The 27,738-nt window shown below is 39.2% G+C and overlaps 1 protein-coding gene across 4 annotated transcripts in view; it reads left to right on the top strand.

The window, feature by feature from the left end:
* Positions 1 to 27,738, top strand: part of LOC113113646 (testican-1-like) — a 224,592-nt gene that overhangs the window by 134,655 nt on the left and 62,199 nt on the right. For all 4 annotated transcript variants that reach the window (XM_026280021.1, XM_026280020.1, XM_026280018.1 and 1 more), the window contains one exon: positions 1,385 to 1,456. In XM_026280021.1, coding sequence (XP_026135806.1) covers positions 1,385 to 1,456 — 72 coding nt within the window. The remainder of the gene's footprint in view (positions 1 to 1,384; positions 1,457 to 27,738) is intronic.

The raw sequence follows: 27,738 nt of genomic DNA, 5'->3' as shown, positions 1-27,738 counted from the left end.
CAGTTATTTGTTCTCTGTTTGACCCTGTGTTCACAGAGATGGACAGAATGAATGAAGGGAAAGGATAAAAATGAAAGAAATGTACAAAGGATGAAAAAATACTAAAAAACATTGTTCCCACAATGAATAGAGACACAACACACACACACTTCTACACACCAGGCTGTGAATTGATTTGGCGTTTTATTCCCTGGTGACACAGACAGAGAGAAAGACTGAGAGCATGTCAGGCTCCACAAAAAAACTTTCTGTGTCATAAATAAAGCTGAAAAAGAGATTCAGGCTGAATGCACTAAGCAGTTGCACAAGGTATTTCAAGAACATGTGTTTTTTTGTTTGTTGTTTTTTTTTTTTTTCAAAAGTTCAAGGCTCAAGTATTTGAATTCAGTCATTGTCATTCTGTTCCGAATGTACACACCTCCTGCAAATCAAGTTTATTATTAAATGTAAAAACAGCTGATTTTTTTTTCATTGCTCACGAGGCATATCACCTCTCAGATGTCTCTGATACTTCTTGTAACATTCCTAGACATCAGTGAGTCAGAAGATGAGTCAGTGATTCACTACGAGTCAAAAGTAAAATCAAAAGCAAAGTGGATCTGCACATTCAGTTTATAGCTGTACTGTCAGTTATAAACTGAATGTGCAGAGCAGCTCATTTAGGGCAGTTCGTTTCTGCATGAAATGATTCCTATTCTTAATTCTGGAATTGACTTTGGTTTCGATTCTTTCGATTAGAGGAACATGTTCACCTACCTTAGTGTGACTATTTTATATGCAACCTTTTTCCTGAGTAAATGATGAGTGCTGGCATTATGAATTCCAACGTCTGATTGGATGCTGTTCTGTTGCTCTTCTCCAGTCTTTATAGGAACCCATTCAAATAGTGCACATCTGTTTTTAATGGAGCTAATGTCGGCAGCTTGGTGTCATCTACACACTCATTAATCATTGAGGAGTGAAGCACTGACAGATGACAGTCAGTGCAACACTGTAAAGTGATTGCACTATGGAGCCATGTGCTTTAAAAAAAAAAAATAGGTTCAACATTAGATTATTAGCACGGAATATACGCTAATCTGACTCGAAACACTGGAAACTGGAAATGCAAAGCATCCTTCCAATTAAGAGTCAGGCGTGACTTCCACATTCAGGAAAAACCATCAGGAAATACATATTTAAACAGAAATGTATATTCACTTTCAGAATTTCAAAGGAAAAATGTATTTATTTATTTGTGAATTGCACTTGTTATATATTATTAACAAAGAACACAGTGCTGTGAAATACAATCAGCCGACTCTAACTGTCGTTGCAGAAACATGAAAGATATTTATCCCTGAGATAAATGCATATGTAACAGTGATAGTGTTTGTTTCTACAGAGAGCGAGTCGAACCCACGATCAGAACTGAAACCTAAATCACACTCACATACCAAGAGCAGAACTACTGATGGTGAGTGAACATCTATCTATCTATCTATCTATCTATCTATCTATCTATCTATCTATCTATCTATCTGTCTGTCTGTCTGTCTGTCTGTCTGTCTGTCTGTCTGTCTGTCTGTCTGTCGATCCATAGTTAAACAGTTAAACTCTTAAACATTTAGTGTCAGTATGAATTTATAGAATAAAAAAAACAGTAAAAATGTGAAAACCTATTACAATTTAAAATAACTGTTTTCTATTTTAATATATTTTAAAATGTAATTTATTTCTGTGATCAAAGCTGAATTTTCAGCATCATTACTCCAGTCTTCAGTGTCACATGATCCTTCAGAAATCATGTATATGCTAATTTTCTGCTTAAGAAGATTTATTATTATCAGTGTTGAAAACAGTTATGCAGCTTCATATTTTTGTGGAAACCGTGGTTCATTTTATTTTTCAGGATTCTCCGATGAATAGAAAGTTCAAAAGAACCACATTTGTTTGAAATATATCTTTTGTAACATTAGAAATTCACATTCCGTCACTTAGGATCAACTTAATATGTCCTTGAACAACTTCTTTAAAAAAAAAAAAAAAAAAAAAAAAATGGTTGCAACTGACCAATAATTAAAAATCCATGCAATAAACATTATTAGTTATTATAAATATTATAGCACATATATAGAAAATAAACAGACAGTAAAAAAACAGATTCCAAATTCACAAGAAGATGATTGTTTGACCTTTGACCCAGTGACCCCTGTGCCCTCAAAGTCTCTCTCCTGTGTTTCACATGGCAGCATAATTCTTCAACTCTGTGGTTTCTGTCCTGGTTGCCACAGCAACAGTGAGTCTGACAGTAATTGGGCCACTCTGCTAGAGAGGTGAGGGAGGTGAGCTTTAACCCCCAGGGGTCAGAGTTCACAGTCCCATCTGAAGTGGCTCTGCATCTCTGTGATTAGACACTTGACCTGGATTCCTCGGAGAGATAGAGAGAATAAGTGGGATCTGAATTAAAACGAGCCTGTCCGAGTCGCCTGACCCCCTCGTGTCCAGCGGGCAGCCGTAGCGTGTCATGCAGCGTTTGAGCCAGAACGGCAGAATCTGCACTGGCACACTGAGCCGAGGAGCCGCAGTGGCCTCTGGCGCTTCATCTAATTAAGCCGCGGGGAAGCAAACGGCTGGAGTCAGTGAGCCAACGGACCATCCTGACGGCTCTAACAGCGTCTCATTCATTACTGAAGAGGGTTCACATCGAGAGTGTGCGGTGACTGAATGATGCCTGACATCAGAAATAATAGCCAGAAAAATCTAAGTTTTCCAGAAGGAAGAGTTTATTTTAGAAGTTTGAATGTGTTTTTTGTAGAGTATCATAGTTGATAAATTAGGATTTTGTGGCTTGCATTGTCTGATTTAATGGAGGAAAAACAGCTAATAACTAATACTTACTACGGCTTGGTTTTGACACACATTTCACGATTCGATTAGATTCTGCCTCAAAATCTTGAGATTCGATTCAATTGCAGTTATTATGTCCATACAGGTGCATCTAATTTTATTTTATATATATATATATATATATATATATATATATATATATATATATATATATATATATTATTGAAAAGTTCTTTATATTTTGTAAATTGATTAAAAAAAAGCTAACTTTCTTATATTCTAGATTCATTGCACACTAACTGAAATATACAAAAATGAAATATTTTGAGTTTTTTGTTTTAATTCTGATGGTTGTGACAAAACAGAAATGTTCAAGATCTCCAAAGCAGGTTTAATTATGCACACAATACTTTGTTGGGGCTCCTTTTGAATGAATTACTGTTTCAGTGCAGCGTGGCACTGACAAGTCATTATTGAAGCACAGGTTGTTTTGATAGCGGCCTTCTGCTCTTCTGTATTGTTTGTCAGATGTTACTTATCTTCATCTTCACAATACCCCATAGAGTCTCGGTGAGGTTCAGGTCAGGTGAGTTGGCTGGCCAATCAAGCACAGTAATATCATGGTCATCAAACCACTTGGAAGTGGTTTTGGCACTGTGGGCAGGTGCTAAAGTCCTGCTGCAAAATGAAATCAGCATTTCCATAAAGCTTGTCAGCAGATGGAAGCATAAAGTTCTCCAAAATCTCCTGGAAGATGGCTGCACTGACTTTGGACTTGATAAAACACAATGGAGCAACACAAGCAGATGTCACGGCACCCAAATCATCACTGACTTCAGAACTCTGTGAACAGCCAGCTCTTTCAGAAATGACCTTCTGTTGCTTACCCTCCTTGTGGAGGGTGTTGCTGACTGTCTTCCCCATAACTATGGTTGAATGTTTTAAACTTGCCCAAGAATTCCTCATTTTTTATACTCAAAATTAATCAATCAAGCTTAATTTGGAATAATCCATTTTTTTTAGATACTGGATTTTTCATTTCCCTCAGCTGTAAGTCGTAACCATCAGAGTATAAAAAAACCCTCTTATTTCAGTTTGTGTGCAATGAATCTAAAATAAGAAATTTTGCTTGTTTAAATTAAATTACAAAAATAAAAACCTTTTCCATGATATTCAAATTTTTTGAGATGCACCTGTACATCACGTACAGTACATGCAAAATTTTTCTCACGGAAAACAAAATCTCTAAATTAATGCTGTAAGGTATACATGAGAGTCAGTTGGTTCTACATTATTAAGGTTAAAATTAACTGATTTGTAGACAAACAGTTTAATTAAACTCAATGAACTTTTTACAATATTGAAGTTATGGCAACACTTTACAATGTTAACCCTTTAGGCGCCAGAGGTTTTTTCCTAAAACGTTTGATTTTGACATCTTAATTTCAAAAGGCTATATCTTAAAATTTATAAAAGATAGAGACTTTCTGTCAATTATAAAAATATTAAGGATGACCCAATGTTTATGTAAGGATTTTATTTCCCCATCTAATTTGCATATTATGACGTCATATGGGGTGGTCATCTTGAATTATAGAATTTTCATGAAAAGTCACATGTTTAAATGATAAAATGGAGCACTTCTTTCCCCAAAAAAATGTCCCTCACCTTCTGTGTGCTATATTGCACAATACTGAATGCTCAGGTAAATAGTAAGCAGTAAACAAACTGTGTAAATCATTAATAATAAATGGTAGAAACAAACCGAATGTATGTAGCGGTTGGGATTTTCAATTTACTACATGCAGCAGGCACTCTGATTCCATGTATGGGACACATATATATTATTCATATGACACACAAACACAAGTAGACAAGACCTGTTTAGTTCAAAAGCTATGCCCCGTGTCATATCGCCTCTGCTTCTGCTATGAGCAGCGCGGCCAGATCTGCCTCGTGCACACGCTGAGTGTGCACAGCTCGGACTACTGTCAGTGTCATTGCGACTCCCCACCTTGCCTCCTAACTGTCCTATGAATACTTCGACCTCGTCTAACATACCCAGTGGCATTAGACAAAGTCTCCACTACAATACTGTCGCCGCGATTGCGGAGAGGTGCGGTCAGAAGACAAATATACATGTCTAGCGCGGTAAAAATCTCCCGCCTCGTCCCCGCAACAAAAACATGCCTGCTAATTTCGCGATGAACACTCCGACCCTGGCAAACATTGTTCACACCTCTGACATTTGGCAAAGGACCATTTATTTACATTGGGCAAAGGATTCACAGTCTGTGCTTGGTGTAGGGCTATACTTTCACTTTCAGTATGACCGTCATCTTCTGAATGCAGATATTCCCCTTGAGAATCAGTGTCCGCGAATAAAAGTTCCAACACCTCATTGCGGCTTTATTGAAACTTTATTGATGCCACTAGATAATAATAATAATGAAAATAATAATAATCTAATGCCAATACTCGCTGACGTTGACAATATTGGTCAGATAAAATTGCTCACTCTCACACAAGCTCCGCTTTTTTTCGCACTGATTCAATGCACTCTATCTCGAAGATTTTGTATAGGAGCATGAGGTTTTTTTCAGTCAGAGATGATGTATTACATGTCTGCTATCTAGTGCAGGGGAGGTTGCATGAAATTTGACACCCTATTTGACAAAATCGGCCGTTTTATTCAGTGCCGCATCTTGTCGAGTAAACTCGACCGTGGCGCCAAGAGGGTTAACATTAGTTAATGTATTAACTAACATGAACGAGCAATCAACAATACATTTAGTAACCTACACATTAATCTTTGTTAATGTTAGTTAATAAAAATATAGTTGACTTTAGTAAATACTCACTCTGCTAGTTCACATACACAAAATTCTGTCTCGTCTCCAGTTTTCACACTTTGATTCCTAGATTCAAACCAGTTTGCCAGAGCAAAGACTAAGTGCTTTACTTTTTGATGTTTATTGTCACAATGGTTTTACCACCGAAAACTAACAAGCTCAGATTACAAGAGAAAGCAATAAAAAATGCATTATTGTCTCGTAGATGTATTGCATGTCATGCAAACTGAATCCAACAGCTTTCACAACAACTGAATAGACTCTGGTCTAGTGTGAAGGGTCTGACCCGAGGAAGAGGAAGCTTGGTGAGGGAGTGTTTGTTTTTAAAGCAAAAATGAGACAAATCGTAATGCCGTGGGCCAAAGTGGTTTCATCTGCGCTCCTCTGCAAATGAACAGCAACAGATGAGCGAACATGAACGCGAGCTGTTTTTCCAGCATTTTAGGGAGTACTTCGTCATGTCTGAGCCAAAATGGCCACCGGGCTGCGATGAAAGCCAGCTGGGATGTACAGCTGCGACTGGGCCAATATGGCTGCAGGACAGGTATCAAAGTCTTCGGGGACGGACCGTGCATTTTCAGCCAGGATGGCTTGCGGCTGCAGATTTGTCCTTTGTCAGTGAAATGCTGGAAAGGAAACTGGGCTGGGGATGGCGACTTGCCTCCGTCACCGCCCCAATTAGAGCTGACGTGCCGAGAGGAGAGAACAGCGGATGAAAGAGACAAGTGTTTTTTTACCGCAGTAATTCCCACCGCAATTCATCACAAAGACAAGATCCCCTTTCGTCCTCTTGTGAAGACGGAGAGAGTGAAAACAGACGCTCTGAGCGGAGCTGCGGTGGCCCTAATATGTCGTTTTTGCTGAGACCGTCGCTGTGAGATAGTGCCCTCTGACAGCAGAGAGACTCGCCCTCACAGCCACAACAACAAAAGAGCAGTAATGACACATCAAACAAAACCAAACAACCTTCTGCCGTCCACCGTAACAATGTTACAGAATTATTGTTAGGAGTAACACAATAATGTAACATTCCCTCAAAACACTGAAAACACTACACAATTAATTAATAAACATCTCATAATTCATAATCATTAGTCAGTTTTATTCACATGGTTGCTACTCCTTTATATACCATTTGTATATACAAATATATATATATATTATAAGTATTAATATGTATCTTTTATCAATTAGCTTATGAATTTACCATAAAATTTCGATCTTTTTAGTTACTATTTATGTAAGTTACATAATTATGACTATAGAGGGCAACTAATGGCTGTAGTTGATATTCATTCAACTGATTTGTTCAAAAAATTTATTCATTCAGGAACAAAAAAAAAGTTGAGTGGGTCATTGAAGCATTCATTAAGCCTATTCTTCGAAAAGCATCCATTAAATACACTAATCAAAACAAATACATTACCAGTGAAAGGTTTTTCAACAGAAGAATTGTCTTCTGCTCACCAGTAGTGTAGTGGAAGTCACTGAAATGATCACTCGACTGATTTGTGTCTATCATTAACTGAACTAATTCATTCAAGGACAAAACAAGCGAGTCACTGAATCATTCATATGACCAAATCGTTCAATCACAACTAGAATTGATGAAACCGTTAATTTAAAAACAGTAAATCATTGAGAACACCGTTCTGTTCTTCAGTTAGTGCTGTTGTGGATTTGTTTGGAACTACTACCCTATATTGCTAAGTTACTCAGTTTAACTTCATCTTTATTAAATTGTTCAGCAATATCTGACTCGCAGTGGTGCTTGTTGACCTGCATATCAACATGACTGTCTCATATGTGTGCCCTCTTCTTTTCTTGCATGCAGTTAAAATGATAATGCCGTTGTGTTTGTGTTTTGAGAGAGTGAGCGATGACGAGAGTGTGACAGAGCAGATAATCAGGAAGAGCTAATCCACGTCTCTTGGGCAGTTCAGGGCGTTCTGGATTCTTATGTGTCTTTGGAGTCTTTTTGAGTGCTGTCAGCAACACACACACACACACACACACACACACACACACACACACTGTCCTCCACTAACCTTTTCTCCTTTCTACCTCTTTTCTCCTCTCCATCGCTCTCTTGCTCATCCTGTCTGAGTTTCTAAACGCCCTCAGTGCACTGTGACAGTGCTTCACACACACAACATGGGGATTGTTTTGTTTGTTTTCTATGAAACTAATGGGAACATATACCTGATAACTCTGTGTAATGATATAAATGCAATAACTGCATATAATGCTAACCATTTTAGAGTAATTGAGAAATTAGCTAAATTTAAATGCACATTATGAGAAAATAAAGTTTTTTTTTTTTTTTTTTTTTTGTGACCTTGCATGCATGTAAACCTGTTGTTGGGGATTCCTGAAACCAAAATACAAATAGCATAATAGGTGCACATTAAAATGCAGTCTCACGCATAAGAGTCTGCAAAAGACTCAAGACAAGCATCTAGCGCATGTTTACATAGAAAACGATGGAGAAGCTATGGAATCGCATTTCCACTATGGAATAATAATAATAAAAAAGGTTATTCCCTTTTATTTCAAAATTCAGACTTTTTCTCACAATTCCGAGCTTGTATCTCACAATTCTGAATTTTCTTCTCAAAATTGTAAGATTATGTTTCTCACGACTCTGTGTACAAAGATGTAGCTACAAATTACTTTTATGTAGCTACATTATTCACTTTATGTATGTCTTATTATGTACACAGTACCAACACTGTTTATCATAAAGGATGCTCCTTTTGGTTAATTTTCCTGACCAAAAACCACAGCTTGTTATCCAAAAATTAACTATTAACTGATAAGGTTAGAATATTAAATTAAAAATAAATAAAATAGAATGGATACAGAAGAACAGAGAAATAACAGAACCTCGATTCACATCGTCAAATTATCACGCACCTGCAGAACTTTTAGAGAACAAAATCAAATAAATAGGACTAGACAAAAAAAGTTTCACTTAATTACTTAACAAAATTAACAAAATAAGATTACAAAATTAAAACACACACTGAATCCTTCTATGCACTTTGAAGAACCGGAATATTGTTTTTCTTGCTTTCTTTCTTTCTTTCTTTCTTTCTTTCTAGGGTATAATCCATTTAGAATTTGGATAAATTCGCTCACGTATTTACTCTCTCATAACCATTTGTCCAATATTTCCACTTGTTTCTGTTTATTACTTCATTTAACTAAGTGAAAGTTGAGCATGTAATAGTAAACAAAAAATTCCTTAACATGATGTACATATTGTTTAGGTCTCTGCATTTCACAGTTATTTTAGTACACTGCATAATATTACCATAAACTGTGCATACTCCACCAAAATGCAAAATTACAAATATAACAGAGCGTAATAGCAGAATTGGCAATTTAGTAAATACATAAACAACAAGAGTGAGATTTACCAGCCAAACATTAGGACAAATATTATATTAGTCTGCTGAATATGAGAAATACTCATCCATTTGACTGCATAAACATAGAAATGGGATTCAGTGCAATTAACAGCACAGCCAATAATTCACAGCACAAAACATATCAACTATTTATCCTCATTGTGAACCCGTTTTTAATGTCGACATTTTCCTCTGTGATTTTGTTGATAGTTTTTGAGAACGAGGGCATCACAACCTGTCCAATCTGACTTCTGTCTGATCTGACTTTTTCCTACTGACTGATGAATTTGTCTTTTCCTGCAGTCAGCAATGAAAAGAGACATTTTATTTAAATACAGTATATCTCTGATTTCACAATGTTACAATATTTATATTTCTGTTCTTTTGAAGTTTCTACACTGATATTAATTAGAAATGCTTCTTAAACAGCAAATCAGCTTATTAGAATAATTTCTGAAGGATCATGGGACACTGAAGACTGGAGTAATGATGCTAAAAATTTAGCTTTGATTACAGGAATAAATTAAATTTTAAGATATATTCACATAGTATATGCTTGTTTTAAATTGTAATAATATGTCACAATTTTGACTGTATTTTTGATCAATGAAAGCAGCCTTGTTGAGCATAAGAGACTTAAAGGTCAAATGTTGTGATTGGCTGTGATTGTGGAGTTTATTTGTGCATCTCAATGCCGTGCTCAATAATTAATGTGACTAATGATGGTGTTTGTGTAGGAATCATCCAGTAATGACATATATTTGAATAATTTCTTACCTCTCACTGCTGTAAATGGGTCCCTGTCTCTTTAAGACCACAGGAACCGCCTTGAATTCACTGACAGCTCGTTTCAGCCACTCATCTGAGCATTAATTAATCAAACGTCTGCCCACGATTTTAATCTTTTAGTCTTTTTCTCACCATTAAAAGTGACCCTTAGGGAGTGTAGGGTGTCAGATGTGTGACCTGTAACCCATTTAATTGAGTGTTTCTTTCATCATTGGGTGGCAGAACATTTTAATTAAGTGTTACATTCTTTTCTTTGCTCTGTCATGTATTTATTTATTTATTTCTGTGTGTGTGTGTGTGTGTGTTTAGCAGCCTGTTAGAATGTGATTGGATGTTTTCAGTATAATCCTGATTGATCGCTATGGTAACCCGTTTCCCGCTCACTCACAAGTGTGTACTGTATGGAGTCACGGCTGTATAAGGACTCACACAGGGTTTTAAAGACGATCTCGATGTTTGACCTCAAATGTCAGGATTTTGCTCTCTTTCTCTCTCTCTATTTCTCTCTCTCTCTGTTTCTCTCACTTTTTTTTAGCTGGATTACAGTGTGCTTGACCTTGAGAAAATCCCAGTTCATAGAGACAACATGATAAAGATGTTTAGCTCCAAGCAAAAGTGAGAAAGAGGAACAAACTCACCCAGACTTTCAATAAAGCAAAAGATGATTACAGTGTTATAGTGATCAAGGGCTATTTTATTTGTGAAATCACTGTTAGACACAAGGGTTGTAGTTACATACTAAAACCATTAAAATAAAAATAAATTATTGACATAAAATAAATATTAAATTAATTTAGAATATTAAAAGAATTAAGACAGAAGTTTGTCAGAAATCAAAGTTTCAGACAGTTGCTAGAGCCTGTATTATTTTAGTGTCATTGAGATACTATTATAGTTTTTGTTTTTAATTAGATTTGCATATATATATATATTTGTGTGTGTGTGTGTGTGTGTGTGTGTATATGTTATATATATGTTATATATATATATGTATATGTATATATATATATATATATATATATATATATATATATATATATATATATATTATTATTATTATTATTTATTTTATTTTTTTGTAATTTCTGTTAGGGATGAAAATCGCAGGGTACCTGACGGTATGATATGAATCACAATACATGGCTCATGGTAACGATAATATCATTCTGCAATAATCAATATATTGCTAGACAATTCTATAATGATACATTACAATATATAAATATGAAAACAAAACCTGTGAAAAGGTTAAGTGCAAGTTTTCTCTTTATTCAAGTCCAAACTGTTGGAAAACAGCACAAAAGTTCTGTAAATCAAATTTTACATGCTAAGAAAATTAATAATTTTATTCTTGGACTTATTAAAAGCTTAAACTTTTCTTTGTGTGTAAACCAACACATTTAACTGTTTATCAACTATTTACAGTATATAGCCCATTTTTATAAATAAACCTGGTAGATTTCTAAATTTAGCAGTAGTGCTTTCTCAACCTTTCCCCTCCTCTCATCATAAAAACTGAGCCCTACCCATATGACATGCAGGGAATCCACGTCACAGTCGTTCACATCGCCTCTTTTGTGTTCTCAGGTTTGTTATTTCAAATGTAGATGCGCAGCAAGCACACGCACTGCACCGCATTACGGCTCTGACATGGATTTGTTTCGTCATCTATGCCATAGGTACACATTTATGTTTCTGACGGTCGGTACCCACTGCATAACACACACTTGTAATATCTGAGTGAGATGGAGAGCATCCAGTTTTGTTCACTCATTCATTAAATATGGGAAATCCATCTGCGATCTGAGCAGAGAGGTTTGGCTACTCATGGACTAAATATGTGTTCTGCAATAAAAATGTGATCGGTGCCTATGGTCCATGCTGATAGCTGTTCCGGGGCAGTTTTTTAACTCTCATCTCCATAAACATACATATAACAATAGAGGTAATACAGTGGCTGGAAATCAGTTTAACCTTCGATTCCGCATGCTTCCCTTTCTTCATAGAGAATGCGGTTCATGGCTGCTCAGGAAATAAGGCATCGCTAATACCAAATGGCACCACCGTGAATTGTTTTTTTTTTTTTTTTTTTTTTTGACGCTGGCTTTTCAGTAATTAAAATATCAAGTGGGGAATATTTGTTTGGTGGGAGTGAGTGTGATGTCATGGATGACAGTGTGTCTCTGGTTGAATCAGATATGGAGGAGCTGTCGGGCTCATCTTTTGACCCCATCCCCTGCCTTTGTTGAGCCCAGCGCTTCCAACACAGACATGGACACTGAACTCTTCCGCATTCTGTCTAAGGCTGTCCAAGAGCTGGATTTGGGTTAGTTTTCCCCAGAGGAGCCCACCCGCAGCCGCCTGGATGAATGGTTCTTGCCGGAGCACTGTCAAGCCCCTCGACAACGAGCTTCCACACTCTTCCCAGAAATCCAAGAGGGGATCACCAGATCTTGGCGTACCTCTTCTTTGTCTGCCCTCACAACGGTCGACGGTGCTGAGGAAAAGGGGTATGACAAGCTGCCTGCCCTCCCTGGATGAGTCCTAAAATACTGTTGTGGACCCCTGGCCCATTCAATTAGCACCCGAACAACTTACTGCTGTTATATTGAGAAAATAAAGTACGAAGAACATTTTCAGATAGAAAGCAAATTTCCTCTACCTCATTTTCCGAGTGTTGGGTCGCCGAATGGGTCTGCTATGCATGCGGCTCCTTCAGTACTGGCTGAAACTACAAGTTCTGTCCCACGCATGGCACCATGGACGCATGCAAGTCTAGGTGAGCTGGGCCTGCGTTTCAGTCCTGGTCCCTTGGAAAAACTCTAAGTGGAGGGATCGGGACATGTCCCTGGGTATGGTCTGCAGAAGCATGGTCTCAACAGACACGTAGAACACGGGTTGTAGAGCTCTGTGCGATGAGAGGAAAGAGGAAAGTAGGTTTCACATCAACTGCCTGGAAATGTTGGCAGTATGTTTAGGCCTTCGCACCTTTCTGCCAGCCCTAAAAGGACACCATGTGCTAGTCCACTCAGACATCATGACAGTGGTGTCATATATAAATTGCCAGGGCGGTCTCTCTTCAAAGCACCTTTAATTCTGGTAAACGCGTTTCCTGGAATGGGCTCAGGTAAACTTGCGTTTCCTAAGAGCAGCACATGTGCTGGGCAGATTGATCTAGGTAGCGGACATGCTATCCCAGAGCAACATCCACTCTGAAGAATGGTGCTCCACAATGAACCAATGGCCATGCAGATACACTGTGTGATTGAAAAAGTCTTCAGTATTCGGAGAAATCTATCTATATGTATATATTATATTGTAATAATATCTCATTGATACAAAAATAATGGTACACAACCTTTAGTAAAATGGTAGAAAGAACAATATGATGAAATAGACCAATTTAAGTCAATTCAGTAATAATAATTATAATACTGTAACGACAGACAAAAGAGGAGGAAGCAATTGCAGGCAATCAGATGTTGTTTATTGATAAGGAATGTCCAGAGTGTTGGCAATGGCAAGGAAGGTCTACGGTGGCGTGCGAAGAGCGGGATGGTGAAGTCAGCGGTGCAGGTGAAGGTGGTCAATGGTTAGAACCAGGAACAGACCGGAACACTGACACGCGGACGACAACACGAATCCAACCAGCACACAAACACGGAAGACGGTAATCCAGTTTGTACGTGGAGACATAAGAGAGGATCTGACAACAGAGAGAGAGCGAGGTGAGTCTAAGTAGCAGAGGTATGATGACGATCAGCTGGAGCGAGACAATCAACACCCAGGTGATGACAATCAACTAAACGAACACATGGAGACAACGTAAGTACAAAAACAATAACAAAACATGACACGGAGGAAACACTGGATTTCCTACCGTGACAGTACCCTCTCCCCTAGGACGTCACCTGACGTTCCCAGCCTGCTTTACCTGTAGATTGTAATCATCTATAAGGTGGTGATCCAATATGTCCCGAGCAGGAACCCAACTCCTCTCCTCCGGACCGTAACCTTCCCAATCCACCAAGTACTGAAAACCGCGTCCCCTCCGTCTAGAGTCCAGAATACGATTAACCAAATAGGTGGTTTCCCCATTAACGAGACGAGGCGGGGGGGGAACCGGAGCAGGCGGATTAAGACGGGAAGAAATCACCGATTTAATTTTGGAGACGTGGAACACGGGATGAATCCTCCTGTACGCCGGAGGAAGGCTAAGACGCACGGTAACCGGATTAATAATCTTGGTAATAGAAAACGGGCCAATAAATTTGGGAGCAAGTTTGTTAGAAACGGACCGCATAGGAATGTTCTGGGTAGAAAGCCACACTCTTTGACCGACGACGTAACGGGGAGGCTTCGACCGGTGGCGATCGGCCTTAGCCTTGGTGCGCGACCTAGCCTGGAGCAGAGCTCTGCGAGCTCTGGTCCAGGTGCGGTGACACCTCTGGACTAATGCGTGTGCGGAGGGGACCGAAACCTCGGATTCCGTACTGACAAAATTAGGTGGTTGGTACCCTAAACTACACTTAAATGGAGACATGCCCGTAGATGACACTGGCAAAGAATTGTGTGCGTACTCCACAACTGAGAGTTGCTGACACCAGGACGAAGGATTATTGGAAACCAAACATCGCAAAACCCTCTCGACATCCTGATTGGCTCGTTCGGTTTGACCATTGCTCTGGGGATGGAACCCGGAAGAAAGACTAACAGTCGCTCCTAACAATTTACAAAACTCTCGCCAAAATTTGGACACAAATTGGGGACCCCTGTCAGAAACCACGTCTGTCGGGAGGCCATGTATGCGGAAGACGTGGTCAATGACAGCTACCGCTGTTTCCTTGGCTGAAGGTAATTTGGGCAAGGGAATAAAATGAGTCGCCTTCGAGAACCGGTCCACTACGGTTAAAATCACCGTATTGCCTTTAGAGGGCGGGAGGGCGGTGATAAAATCTAGCGAAATGTGGGACCAGGGTCTTGAAGGGACAGACAGCGGTAAGAGTAACCCATCTGGAGGTCGATTGGAAGTCTTACCAATAGCGCAAACTGAACAAGCCAAGACGAAATCGTGGACGTCACGAGCCATACCAGGCCACCAAAATCGTTGCTTGACCAGAAATCTAGTTCTACTAACCCCTGGGTGACAAGCAACACTGGAACAATGACCCCACTGGAGAACGTCTGACCGTAACCTCTCCGGCACAAACAATCGGTTCGGTGGGCAACGAGCCGGGGGCGTTACCCCTTCTAAGGCGGTCAACACCTTCGATTCGACCTCCCATCTGAGCGCGGAGATAATGATGGTCCCCGGTAAAATGGGCTCGGGAGTAGCAGTACGATCGGAACGCTCAAAAAGACGGGATAAAGCATCGGGTTTGATGTTTTTGGAACCCGGCCGGTAAGAAAGTGTAAAATCGAAACGACCGAAAAACAATGCCCACCGAGCCTGCCTGGAGTTAAGTCTTTTGGCGGTTCTAATGTATTCGAGATTCTTATGGTCTGTCCATACAATGAAAGGTACACCCGACCCTTCAAGCCAGTGACGCCATTCTTCCAGTGCAAGTTTGACTGCCAACAACTCTCGATTGCCAATGTCATAATTAACTTCTGCAGGAGATAAACGGTGAGAATAATACGCGCACGGATGCACCTTTCCGTCTGAGGATGCGCGTTGGGATAACACTGCTCCTACCCCCACCTCTGACGCGTCGACCTCCACTATGAATTGACGAGAGCGATCAGGGGTGACGAGAATGGGAGCTGAAACAAAGCAGCTTTTCAGTTTGGCAAACGCAGCCTCAGCTGCGTCTGACCACCTGAACGTCAAACTAGGGGAGGTCAAGGCGGTCAGAGGAGCGGCTAGTTGGCTGAAATTGCGAATGAAACGCCGGTAAAAATTGGCGAACCCCAGAAATCTCTGCAGGGCCTTGCGAGACTCAGGGGATGGCCAATTTACCACAGCCTTAACCTTCTCAGGATCCATGCGAACACCCTCAGTCGAAATGATGTGTCCTAGAAAAGAAACAGACTGTGCATGGAAAACGCATTTCTCCGCCTTGACAAACAATCCATTCTCTAGTAACCGCAGAAGCACTCGTCGTACGTGTTGCACGTGTTCCTGGAGAGACGAAGAAAAGATCAATATGTCATCCAGGTAAACATATATGAACAGATCGACCATGTCTCGCAACACGTCATTAACGAGTGCTTGAAAGACTGCCGGCGAGTTGGTTAGCCCGAACGGCATAACGCAGTACTCAAAATGGCCTCTAGGGGTGTTAAAGGCAGTCTTCCACTCATCCCCCTCCCTGATGCGGACCAAATGATAAGCATTACGTAAGTCCAATTTAGTGAAAACGGACGCTCCCTGCAACCTCTCAAAAGCTGAAGACATAAGCGGCAAAGGATAGGTATTCTTTACCGTTATGTTGTTCAGCCCTCGGTAGTCAATGCAAGGTCGCAAGGATCCGTCCTTCTTTCCCACAAAAAAGAACCCCGCCCCCGCTGGAGAAGAGGAAGGGCGGATAAACCCCGTTGCTAGAGAACTGGATATATATTTCTCCATGGCCGCCGTCTCTGGAACAGACAAAGAATATAACTTGCCCTTAGGCGGAGAAGTACCTGGCAATAACTCTATCGCACAGTCATAGGGACGATGAGGAGGAAGAGAATCAGCACGAGACTTACTGAACACCTCCTTCAGGTCGTGGTACTCCGCGGGCACGCTAGCCAAATCCACTGCTTCCCCCTGAAACACAGACTCAGAAACATTAACACCAGCAGACAAAAGACAAGACAAATGACATTCCTCGCTCCAGCTAACCACAGATCCAAGGCGCCAATTGATGCTGGGGTTGTGTTTCTGAAGCCAGGTGTGACCGAGAACGATGGGGGATGAAGGTGAGTCCGTAATGTAGAATGATATCTCCTCTGTATGATTGCCAGAGGTGGTGAGGGAAACAGGTAAGGTGGTCTGAGTGATGACTGGTAGTCTGTGTCCATTGAGAGCAAAGGGTGCAATGGGGTGTTTGAGGGAGGTGAGAGGAATGTTGAGCTTACTCGCGAACTGGAAGTCCATGAAATTACCCTCTGCCCCAGAATCCAACAAGGCGTGATGCTCGAGTGCGTGGGTGGACCACCGTAGACTCACCGGAAGGAGTGTCGATGTAGAAGAGGTCTTTCTGGCAGAGATCCCACCCGATAGTAGCCTCCGTCTTACTATCGGGCTTGGTCTTTTACCGGACAACGCTGGATGTGATGTTCTTGACTGCCGCAGTATAAACATAGTCCCAGGGATCTCCGCCTGATCCTCTCCTCCCGGGAGAGCCGAGCTCGCCCCACCTGCATGGGTTCAAGATCTCCCGGTGGGCTGACCGCAACATCTGAGCGCTGATACTGGGCCTCCGGTCTGTTCGTGAGAACTGCTCTCCCCCTCCGTCTGGTGGCTTGATCGAGTCGATTCTCCACTCTGATGGTTAGGTCAATCAGACTGTTGAGAGAAGTGGGGAGCTCGACGGCGCGGATCTCCTGTTGGATGCGGTCAGCCAACCCATGCAGGAAGTGATCCCACTGCGCCTCCTCGTTCCACTTACACTCCGCCGCCAGGGTGCGGAACTCAATCGAATAGTCAGAAACGGACCTTTCCCCCTGACGTAGGTCCGTGAGAAGCCAAGCCGCTTCCCTCCCGGCGGCGGAGCGGTCGAAGACCCGTCTCATCTCTTCCGAAAGTGCGTGGAACGAGGCACAGCAGCTGTCTTGGTTCTCCCACACCGCCGTCCCCCAGAGGGCAGCCCTTCCCGTAAGTAGAGATAAGACGAATGCCACCTTCATTTCCTCGGTGTAGAACGTGCGGGGCTGCAGGGCGAAGTGCAGAGAACAATGAGACAAAAAAGATCGACAGAACTCTGGCTCACCCGCATATTTCTCCGGGATGGGGAGGCGTGGATCGGGCTGGGAAATCCCCCCGGAGACGATCGGCGGTGTGGGTGGCGTGGGAGGCGCAGCGGGTGACGATTGTTGTTGTTGTTGCGTCTGGAGAACGAGCTCGGACACCTTCGTCACCATTGCTTGGAAGGCTCGACCCATCTCATCTATCGCCTTGTCTTGGCGATCCATACGACCCACAGCTCGTTGCAGAAATTCTTCGAGATGAGATGGGGAGCGATCGCCTGCTGCTTCCATGATGGTCAGATCCTACTGTAACGACAGACAAAAGAGGAGGAAGCAATTGCAGGCAATCAGATGTTGTTTATTGATAAGGAATGTCCAGAGTGTTGGCAATGGCAAGGAAGGTCTACGGTGGCGTGCGAAGAGCGGGATGGTGAAGTCAGCGGTGCAGGTGAAGGTGGTCAATGGTTAGAACCAGGAACAGACCGGAACACTGACACGCGGACGACAACACGAATCCAACCAGCACACAAACACGGAAGACGGTAATCCAGTTTGTACGTGGAGACATAAGAGAGGATCTGACAACAGAGAGAGAGCGAGGTGAGTCTAAGTAGCAGAGGTATGATGACGATCAGCTGGAGCGAGACAATCAACACCCAGGTGATGACAATCAACTAAACGAACACATGGAGACAACGTAAGTACAAAAACAATAACAAAACATGACACGGAGGAAACACTGGATTTCCTACCGTGACAAATACACATTGTTTTATAAAATTTAGCTGATTTCACACCAATTTCAAATGTAAAATTTTCCCCCAGTTTCTCACACTTTTTTGCATTCAATCTGTCAACTTGTTTTCTTTCAAAAATAGAACAGTTTTTTTTTATATATGTCTTTTAGATCTCATTAACCTGAGCTTTTTTTGCTGTGCATATGCTTAGATCAGTGAGGAACACGATCAATTAGTTCAAAAAATGAAATGCTAATTAAAAGAAAACAAGAAAAATACAAAAGTTTTTTTTTAAAGGCAGGTAATTTTTTGACAGGGAAGGAAGGGTTCCACAGCACATGGGTTAAAACTTTAAAGTTTGAATGCAGTTATACAACCTCTTGGGCTTTAAGTTTAGTATGTGTTTTGCGTTCCTTTATGTATTTTTCTGTGCGTGCGTTACACAGCTTTTAGGAAGTGTAAATTGCCTCTTTGGTTCTCTCTTTGAAGCTCTTTCCTTAGGCAATTTCAAATCTCTTCTGCTTCTCCAAACAATATTTTAAAGCAGAGGAAACTCTTTACTACAGCAAACTCTTTAAATGCTTCTATTCTGAAACCGGCCAATAATCAGAGTGCAGCTCATGAATATTCAGTCATTTTGGGGGACACCACGCTCCCACGGGGCACCGGAGCGAGAGGCGCACGCGTGTGTTTCTTCCATCACTCGTGTCCTGAAGGGGGTTTTCAGTTAACTCTGAGCGTGTTCGTTAAAATCCCATCCTGCTGAACCCCTGCGGCACCTGAACTTCCCTAGCGTTTATCATTTTAATACTTTAATTAAATGTGGAATTATACTTATGTTTCTTGCACAAGGTTTTCACAGCTGTTAGCGCCGAATAATCTTTCAGTGTCGAATGCTTTCTTTTGGGCTTTTCTCACTGTAGAGTGACGGATGAACGGACTCGCTGTAAGACTCGTCTGAATTAGAGAGCTGAAGGTGTGTCCTTACCTGCTTAACATGCATTAGTTTTGCTCTGCTGGTGAACTCCAGTGCTTTATTTCTACATAAATTAAAGCATTGCATTCAAGCTAATTATTTCCACAGAGAGAGAGGTTTATGCTTTGCACAGAAGCACTGTTTTGTTGTGTTAAGCTTGAGTTTGGGGAACAAATCATTTTGAGAAGTGAGCTAAATCTGACAAAACAGATGAATTATTTATAAAGTGTTATTTTATTATCATTGAGATACGGTTTTGTTGTGTTTTTGTGATTTGTTCATTTATTACCGTTTTTCAATTTTAGTATATTAGTTATTTTAGTATATTAACTCAAATGACATAAAAATGAGAAATGTTGCTATGGCAAGCAGCTGTTTTTTATATATATTTTAATTTATTTCAGTTAACATGTTTCTGTTACGAGATATATAATACGTCTTTGGATGATTAAACAGTGCTCTTTTAATATTGAGATACTTAGAGTTTGTATTAATAATTTGTGGGTTTTTTTAAAATATGGTTTTCATTTTACTTTATAAGTTTTAATAGATTTGTATATGTCTATTTAGTTAAATGTAATTTTTTTGCTTGTAAAAGTAACAAAAGCATATTCTATTGTTTTAGCTAACTATAATCAATCTTGTTCAGAAAGTCAATAATGTTTGTTTTTAATTTTTCTCTAGGGATTTGGGCAGTTAGTCTGCCGTTACTATATTTAGTTTTACATAAAAATGATATAAATCTATGTTATGTCCTCAACTTAATTCTCTGTGTAAATACCTGTGTGTGTGTGTGTGTGTGTGTGTCGAAGGCTCCTGCTGTGCTGTGATAGATGATTCTTCCTACATATAACCTCATTACACACACAAACACAGCCTTATCTACTCTCTCTATCTCTTCATATCCTCCTATCACAACACTATCCCTTATAATCTGCACGTGTACTGTGGCGATTCTAGTATGTTTCTCTTATGAATTGTGTGTGAGACCTGTCTGTCATCTCCATGTGGACACGTCTGACCTCAGCGGCACACTTGACTGACTGCAGTATGACCAGCTCCACTCTAGACTCTTTGTGATGTGGGAGGAGCTTGAGAGTTTGAGGGAGTGGCCTGAGGTGAGGGGGAGTGGTTTAGAAACAGATGATTTTTTTTATTTTCATTTCAGTGTTTTTTATTTATTTTTTATTTTATAGTATTTCTTAATATTTAGAATAAGCTTTTATTATTAGTTTTTTTTTAAGTATTTATATTTACATTTAATTTTATTTGAGTTTTAGTAAACTTATTTTATTTCAGTTTAAGTAATTTTTAATTTAGTTTTCGTAATTTGAGTACTTTAGCTTATTTTATATCAGTTCATCTCATTTTTTTAGTTTTCAACATTTATAATAAAAAGTCATTTAAAATGTATTAAAAGAAGTATTTTATTTCAATGTATTATTTTCATGAAAATTATTTTTATTAATTATTGTAATTTTAGTTGGATCTGGTTGAACTGGCAAACTTGTGTTTGTAGCAGGACAGTGAGACTCATCACCTTTCTAATCCAATCTTAAAATGACTTGATATCTATTTCTGCAGGCAGTAACACACACTCGTAAGTGAGTGTTTTAGATGCTGTTGTGTAATTCAGTGTCTCTAGGTGTGTTTTGCTCCAGTAGAGTCGTACATTATTAACGCTCAGTTTTTGAGTTAACCTCACATTGTGAACTTTAGCACTGCGGGTTATTCCCTCGTAGCAGAAGCCCAAACTAATTACACATCGAATAGTCACATGTGCATAGTCTCCTTCTGTATTCACCTGTCATTATATTTACTGTGATTGCTGATATTTCTTAAAAACCAGGAACGTGAATTTAAGGAATAGTTTTTAAAAACATAAAAATCCTCACCCTCAGGCCATCCAAGGTGTGCTGTAGAGGATTTATTTTCTTCATATTTGGAGAAAGGTAATATTGCATCTCTTGCTCATCAACGGATCCTTTGAAGTGAATGGAAGCCATCACAATGGGAGTCCAAAAAGCTAATAAAACAGTAATCCACAATTAAACATGATGTGAAGCCAAAATCTTTAGGTACAAACGATTCCATTAAGGCATTTTTAATCAATGCTTTTGAGTCCATAATCCACAATAATGCTTTCTCCAGTAAAAAAGTCATACCGTCTGTATCAGGAGAAATATATGCACAGATCAAGCATCATTTACAAGCTAAAACAAACCGCTCTAAACAAATGTGTGGGTGGATTTTGATGTGGGAGAACAACAGGGATAGAATTTTCTTTTTTTTTTACTAGAAAAAGCATTATGAATAATAGACTCATATTTCAGCCAGAAGAACAGTTTTGAAGTTAAACGTCATAATTATGCATGTGTTTCTTACAACAGATTTTGGCTTCACAAGATGTTAGTTGAAGGACCAGGGTGGTGTTGATTACCTGTGGATCACGGTGATGTTTTTATCAGCTGTTGAAACTCTCATTCTGACAGCATCCGTTCACTGGAGATAATCCACTGCTGAGCAAATGATGCAATGTTACAGTTCTTCAAATCTGATGAGGACTCATACATTTTGGATGGCTTGAGGGTGATTACATTTTCAGAATGTTTTTGGGGAGAACTATTTCTTTAAGACAGGATTTTTTTGTCATGGCTCCTTACTGTGAGGAGCATGGGGCAAAGAAGATTTAGGGCACATAGCAAGGTTAGACATTGATAATTCCAGACAAAGGAGAACTGAATGGGCTTGAACTCAAATAGGCCAGATAATGAGGGGCAGACAGGTGAGGAGGATAACTAATAAAGAGAAACACCTGGAACTAATGGAACTAAATGGGGATAGGAACAGGGAGAGCTAAATAAGGACAAACAGGAACTGAACAGTAACAAACATGTGAGATATATAGAGTTAATTTAATGTCATGTTGCCTCCTGTCTCCCTAGTGTGCATTTGAATGAGTTGATTGACACTTGATGCCAAAGTGTGCAGATGGCACAGATGGCATTTGGTAAGCAGGTGCCCCAATGCAGAGGGCTCTGATAGGACGTGTGTGTGTGTGTGTGTGTGTGTCTCTGTCAAGGTTATATATTTACACTTTCTCTATGCAGACAGGATCACAGCATGATAAACACACGGATTAAGAGTGTGTGAGAGTGTGTTCGTCTCTCAATCATCAAAAAAAGTTTTTTTTTTGTTTATCTGGTGACATTCAGAATTCTGCTGTGAGCTGATTGGCCATTAGGCAGCACAGACTCGTCGTGATTGGATAATCACAGGTATGAATGCTGAATCCAGATCATCTAATTTAGCCTCATTCAGCTTTCAGCACTAATTATAGTATTTAAAACAGAGACAGAATAGGGGAAGCATTCGGTTTAAGATGACTCCTGTGATATGATTATGGAAATGCGATTTACCTGAATCATTCAAACTGTTGCAAAGAGAACACACAGGTTAACCCTGGAGTCAGAGGGAAAAGTGTCTGCTAAATGCATGAATATATATATATATATATAAACAGCATATCAATGATGCTAAAATAACACGAAATAGAAACATGTATTGTGGAAAACTACCTAGTATTTGGCTTATTCAGAAAGCAGTAGTCAGTATGCATTGTAAGTAGGCAGCATTGGCAGAAAGCTAGTATTTAATCTGAAACCCTCGTGTTGTTTAGTTATTGATCGACGGAGCAGATGAGACGCCCACGTTCGCAGTGATCCATGACACGAAAAGGGTGAAAGGTCATATTGTGAGGTGTACAAAAGCATTTGAGGTCCCATCTGGATAGATGAGGTCTACTGTTGCTGTGATACTGAAGTTCATAGGGTCGAACCTGATAGAGAGCAAATGCATGTGCAGTTTACACAGAGAGAATCGATGCAGGCTGAGTTTAGATGACTTTAAACGCCTGCGTTCAGCTTAAAGTGGCCAAACAGGAACATCTGCTATCTTTTATTCACCCAGTATGAGTTTCTTTCTTGCATGCAACAGAAAAGGAAGGTCTATGCCATTTTTCCTCTTTCAGTTTTAGTAAATTGTCAAGAATCCATCATTTTCTGAAAAATAAATATGGCGTTAAAGTACAGAAAAATACTTTAGGTCACACACGCTCACGCAGGTGGCTGTAAGAGGATATATATGGAGCCAATGTTGCACTTTTATAGGATTAATTTACTGGCTATCAAATCATGCCTGTTTATGAGCATATCTCTCTCTCTCTCTCTCTCTCTCTCTCTCTTTTAATTCAAGCCATAAAAATGATAAAACTCATGGCCATGAGGGGTGGCGGGTTTCCATGGCGATGTCACCGGAGACATATGATGAAGGAGGAATCACTCTTCGAATAAACCAGCGCTGACGGGTTTTATTTTTCAGTGAAATTAATTCTTCATCACTCACTCACTCCTGTAATAAAGCACAGCAGACGGAGATGAATGAGGACAGTCGATCGTAGACAAGAAAAGAGGAGTCGAATGACATGCCACCAGAGCTATTTCTACTATTTGTAGTATGCATAATTTGCACAGTGTGCTAATTTTATGTGTATATGAAATAATGTAACCTGCTTTTGATTGCATTATGCACAGCTATTACATTATTGCATTATACACTGTTATTGATTGCATTATGCATTTAATGTTAGTTCATGTATTAACTAATATAAAAGGAATAGTTCACTCAAAAATGAAAATTTGATAAAAATGTACTCATCCCCAGGCCATACGAAATGTAGATGAGTTTGTTTCTTCATCAGATTTGGAGATATTTAGCATTATATCAATCGCTCACCAATGGATCCATCAATTAATGTCTTGTGAAGTGAAAATCTGTGCTTATGTTAGAAACAAATGCATTCTATATATGTTTTTAACCTCAAACCATTGCTAAAATATGAGTCCATAATCCATAATAACAATTCATCCAATGAAACAGTAATCTCATTTGAATCAGGTGAGAAATATGCACAGATCAAGAATCATTTACATGATGGATTGGTGGATTTTGATGTGAGAGTAGAACAGAAAATAGACTTTTTCCACTGGAGGAAGCATAATTATGAATTATTTGAAGCCAGAAGCACCAGTTTGAAGAAACACACCGTTTTTGCTTTTTACAAGACATTAATTGATGGACTGGAGTGGATCGTAGTGATTTTTTTATGAGCTGTTTAATAAACAGAGTGCAGTTTATAATATATACTGTGCAGTATATGGCTGAAGTGTGTATGCCGTGCGCTGTTTGTCGATTAGAATTGACTGCTTGGTTAAACAGGAGCTGAATTTGTTCATTCAGGCCTGGAATTGAAAAGTGTGAAGAGGCAAATATCCCTCATCCCCCCTCTCTCTCTAACTCTCATCTCACATTTATCAGTCAGAATCTATCACACTTTCTTATTTTCATTCCCTCTTCGACACAGGTTCGTAGCCTGCAGTGAGGGTGTTTGGGGTTCGTCTCTGAATATGAATGACCTGTTTTCCTTTGTAATAGAAAGTGGACTGAACAAAATAAAAGAATACACTGTAGACTAGGAACAAGAGAAATGCATCACTGTGCTGTACATGAATACCTGTACATTTACTCACCTTATATAGTACATTTTGCTCACCTCATGAGATCAATACTCTATTTTTGAGCTATTTTGTTTGATTTATTACAATGGACATGTTCTTGTAGACACGCACTGACCTGCAAATGCAAACTGCAGTAACTTCAGAGACTTTCAGGATTTCTAACAGACTTTTGAGTGATTCAATATCAGTTTTTATACCAGTTTTTATACCCAAAGCGTCCTCTGAAGAGGAACTCAAAAGTATTGCATTGCAATAATGAGAATTAAAAAAAAAATCATATTATTTTTTATGTTTATTTATACATTATTTATTGTAATTTATATATATTTATAAAAACCTAATTTTATATGCTTCTGTGAGATTCACTTAAACCCTCGGCTAACTACACACACTCAGTTAAGGATTTTTTTTTTATTTTATAAAACATAAAAGCAAAATGTCCTTCAGACAGTTTCCCATCACTGTATGCTGTGAAAGACCTCACGCAATCTGTTTATGTGTGTGTCTGTCCACTGTTAAAGCGTGTCCTCACTTCCCCTTCGACATGCTCCCTGCGCCTCATCTCTCGTTTCCTCCTGTCTCTCTCGCCCTCACCAGCTGAATCACAAATGCAGGAAAATATCAAATCATTCCATCCGTCACAGGGTTGAGAGAGGCCTGAAATCCATTAAAAAGGCATGTTCATCTCTAAACACACAAAAAACAAAACACTGACAGCAGAAAGAAAATCAGAGGACGATGCACATAAAGAAGGGAAGCAATTAGAACAGGTGTTTGAGAATGAGACGTGTGTGTTTATACAGTGGAAAAAGTGTTATTATCCATGCAAACAAATTGACTCCTACAAGTAGTTGATATGACTTACTAAGTGCAAAAATTTTCTAAAGTCATATGATGCTTTATTTGAGGAACAGACTGAACTTTAAATCATTAATCTTGTCACCTCATTTGCATTTTCAAATATGATATTGGACTCTGGTTGGATGTAAGTAATGTCAAACGATGTTGGTTCTCACAGGTCTCTTGACTCAAAAGCACAAATTATATTTGAGAGCTGCTGCGTAGGTGGAAATGTTCAACAAATTATATGTTTAATAAGGGTCTGTTTCTAACATAAAACTGTTATTTGACTTTAGAAGACATGGGGCCAGATTTACTTATAGCTTGTGCCAGCGCAAACACTCCTCTTGCGTAAAAAAAAATACTGTTAGGATTTAATAAAAACGCACAGAGAAAAAGTTAAACTGAAAAGGCATGGACACTGTCATTTTTTGCAGCTGACCTTATAGCATATGCTTTGTAGTGTCCCTTTCAGATGCAAAATTTATGGGAGGAGAGTATTATTATTTTTTTATTTTTTATTTATTGCATTGACTTGCCTTGTTTATGTAATCCGGCTCTTGGAATAATAAGCACGGGTTATATGGATGGCTGTTATGATGCTTTTATGTATTTTTTTCTGCTTTCATTGTATTGTGTTGCGTTTCACTGTATCATTTTATAGTATGTGTTATGTTGATTTGCTGTATCATTGTTTCTTCATGGCGTTTTCTGCATCAGTGTCCTGTTGTTTCTTTTTGTTGTTTCATTGTATTATTTTGTTTCATTTAGATGTTTCATTGTTCCATTACAGCAAAGCAGTGAAACAATAATCAATCTGTTGTATTAACATTCCATTATAATTTTGTTGTGTCATTATGTTGATTCCTTGTAACGTTTTGTTTCATTGTAGCATGATTTATTGTGTCTTTGTTGCATCAATTTTCCTTTTCAATGTATCGTTTTGTTTCACAGTATTATTGTTTCATTCAGTCATATATTTTCATTGTTTTGTTTCATTGTAGCATGATTTATTGTGTCTTTGTTGTATCAATGTTCCTTTTCAATGTATCGTTTTGTTTCACAGTATTATTGTTTCATTCAGTCATATTGTTTCATTGTTTTGTTTCATTGTGTTATCGTTACACTGTTTTATGGTTTCGTTTGTTGTTTCAGTTTTGTTTTCATTGTTTCACTGTATTATTGTTGTTTCTTTGTAGTAGTTTGTTGCATCATTATTTTGTGTCATTGCTATGTTGATTCATTGTAATGTTTGGCTACATTGTAGCGTTATGTTGATTTTTTTTGTAGCATTTTGTTGTGTCTTTGTTACATCAGTGTACCCGTTGTTTCATTGTATAATTTATTTCATTGTTTCATTATAGCAAAACAATTATACAACAATTAGTGTTCTGTTGTTTTATTGTAATGCTTTTTTCTTGTTTTATTGTAGCAATTTGGCATACAGTTTGTACTGTTTTGTTGTCATTGTTTTAATTGTAATATTATTTCATTGTATTGTTTGAACACACTTTTGCTGTTTCTAGGGCTGGGCAATAAATCGATTTTATCGATTAACTCGAATTTTACGTTAAGGGCGATTTGTTTTTAATGAAAATCGTTTTCTCTTTAACTTCCACCACCGACTCTCCCCTTAGGCTTCCGTAGTTCAGAGTGGGCTCACCCTCCCCCCGCTTTCCTTACAGCCGCACACAGACAACATGACAGTTAACAGCACAGAGCTCGTTCCAAAGAAAGGCATCGTTTCATCCGTTGTTTGGAATTGGTTTGCTTTTTTAGTGTCAGACACAGAACAAATAACGCCACATTGCAAAGTGTGTTTAAAAGCCGTTG

The sequence above is a fragment of the Carassius auratus genome, chromosome 14 (assembly GCF_003368295.1).
Source record: "Carassius auratus strain Wakin chromosome 14, ASM336829v1, whole genome shotgun sequence".
Lineage (NCBI taxonomy): Eukaryota > Metazoa > Chordata > Actinopteri > Cypriniformes > Cyprinidae > Carassius > Carassius auratus.
The sequence above is the reverse complement of the archived record's forward strand: the minus strand, read 5'-3'. Positions and strand labels throughout refer to the sequence as shown.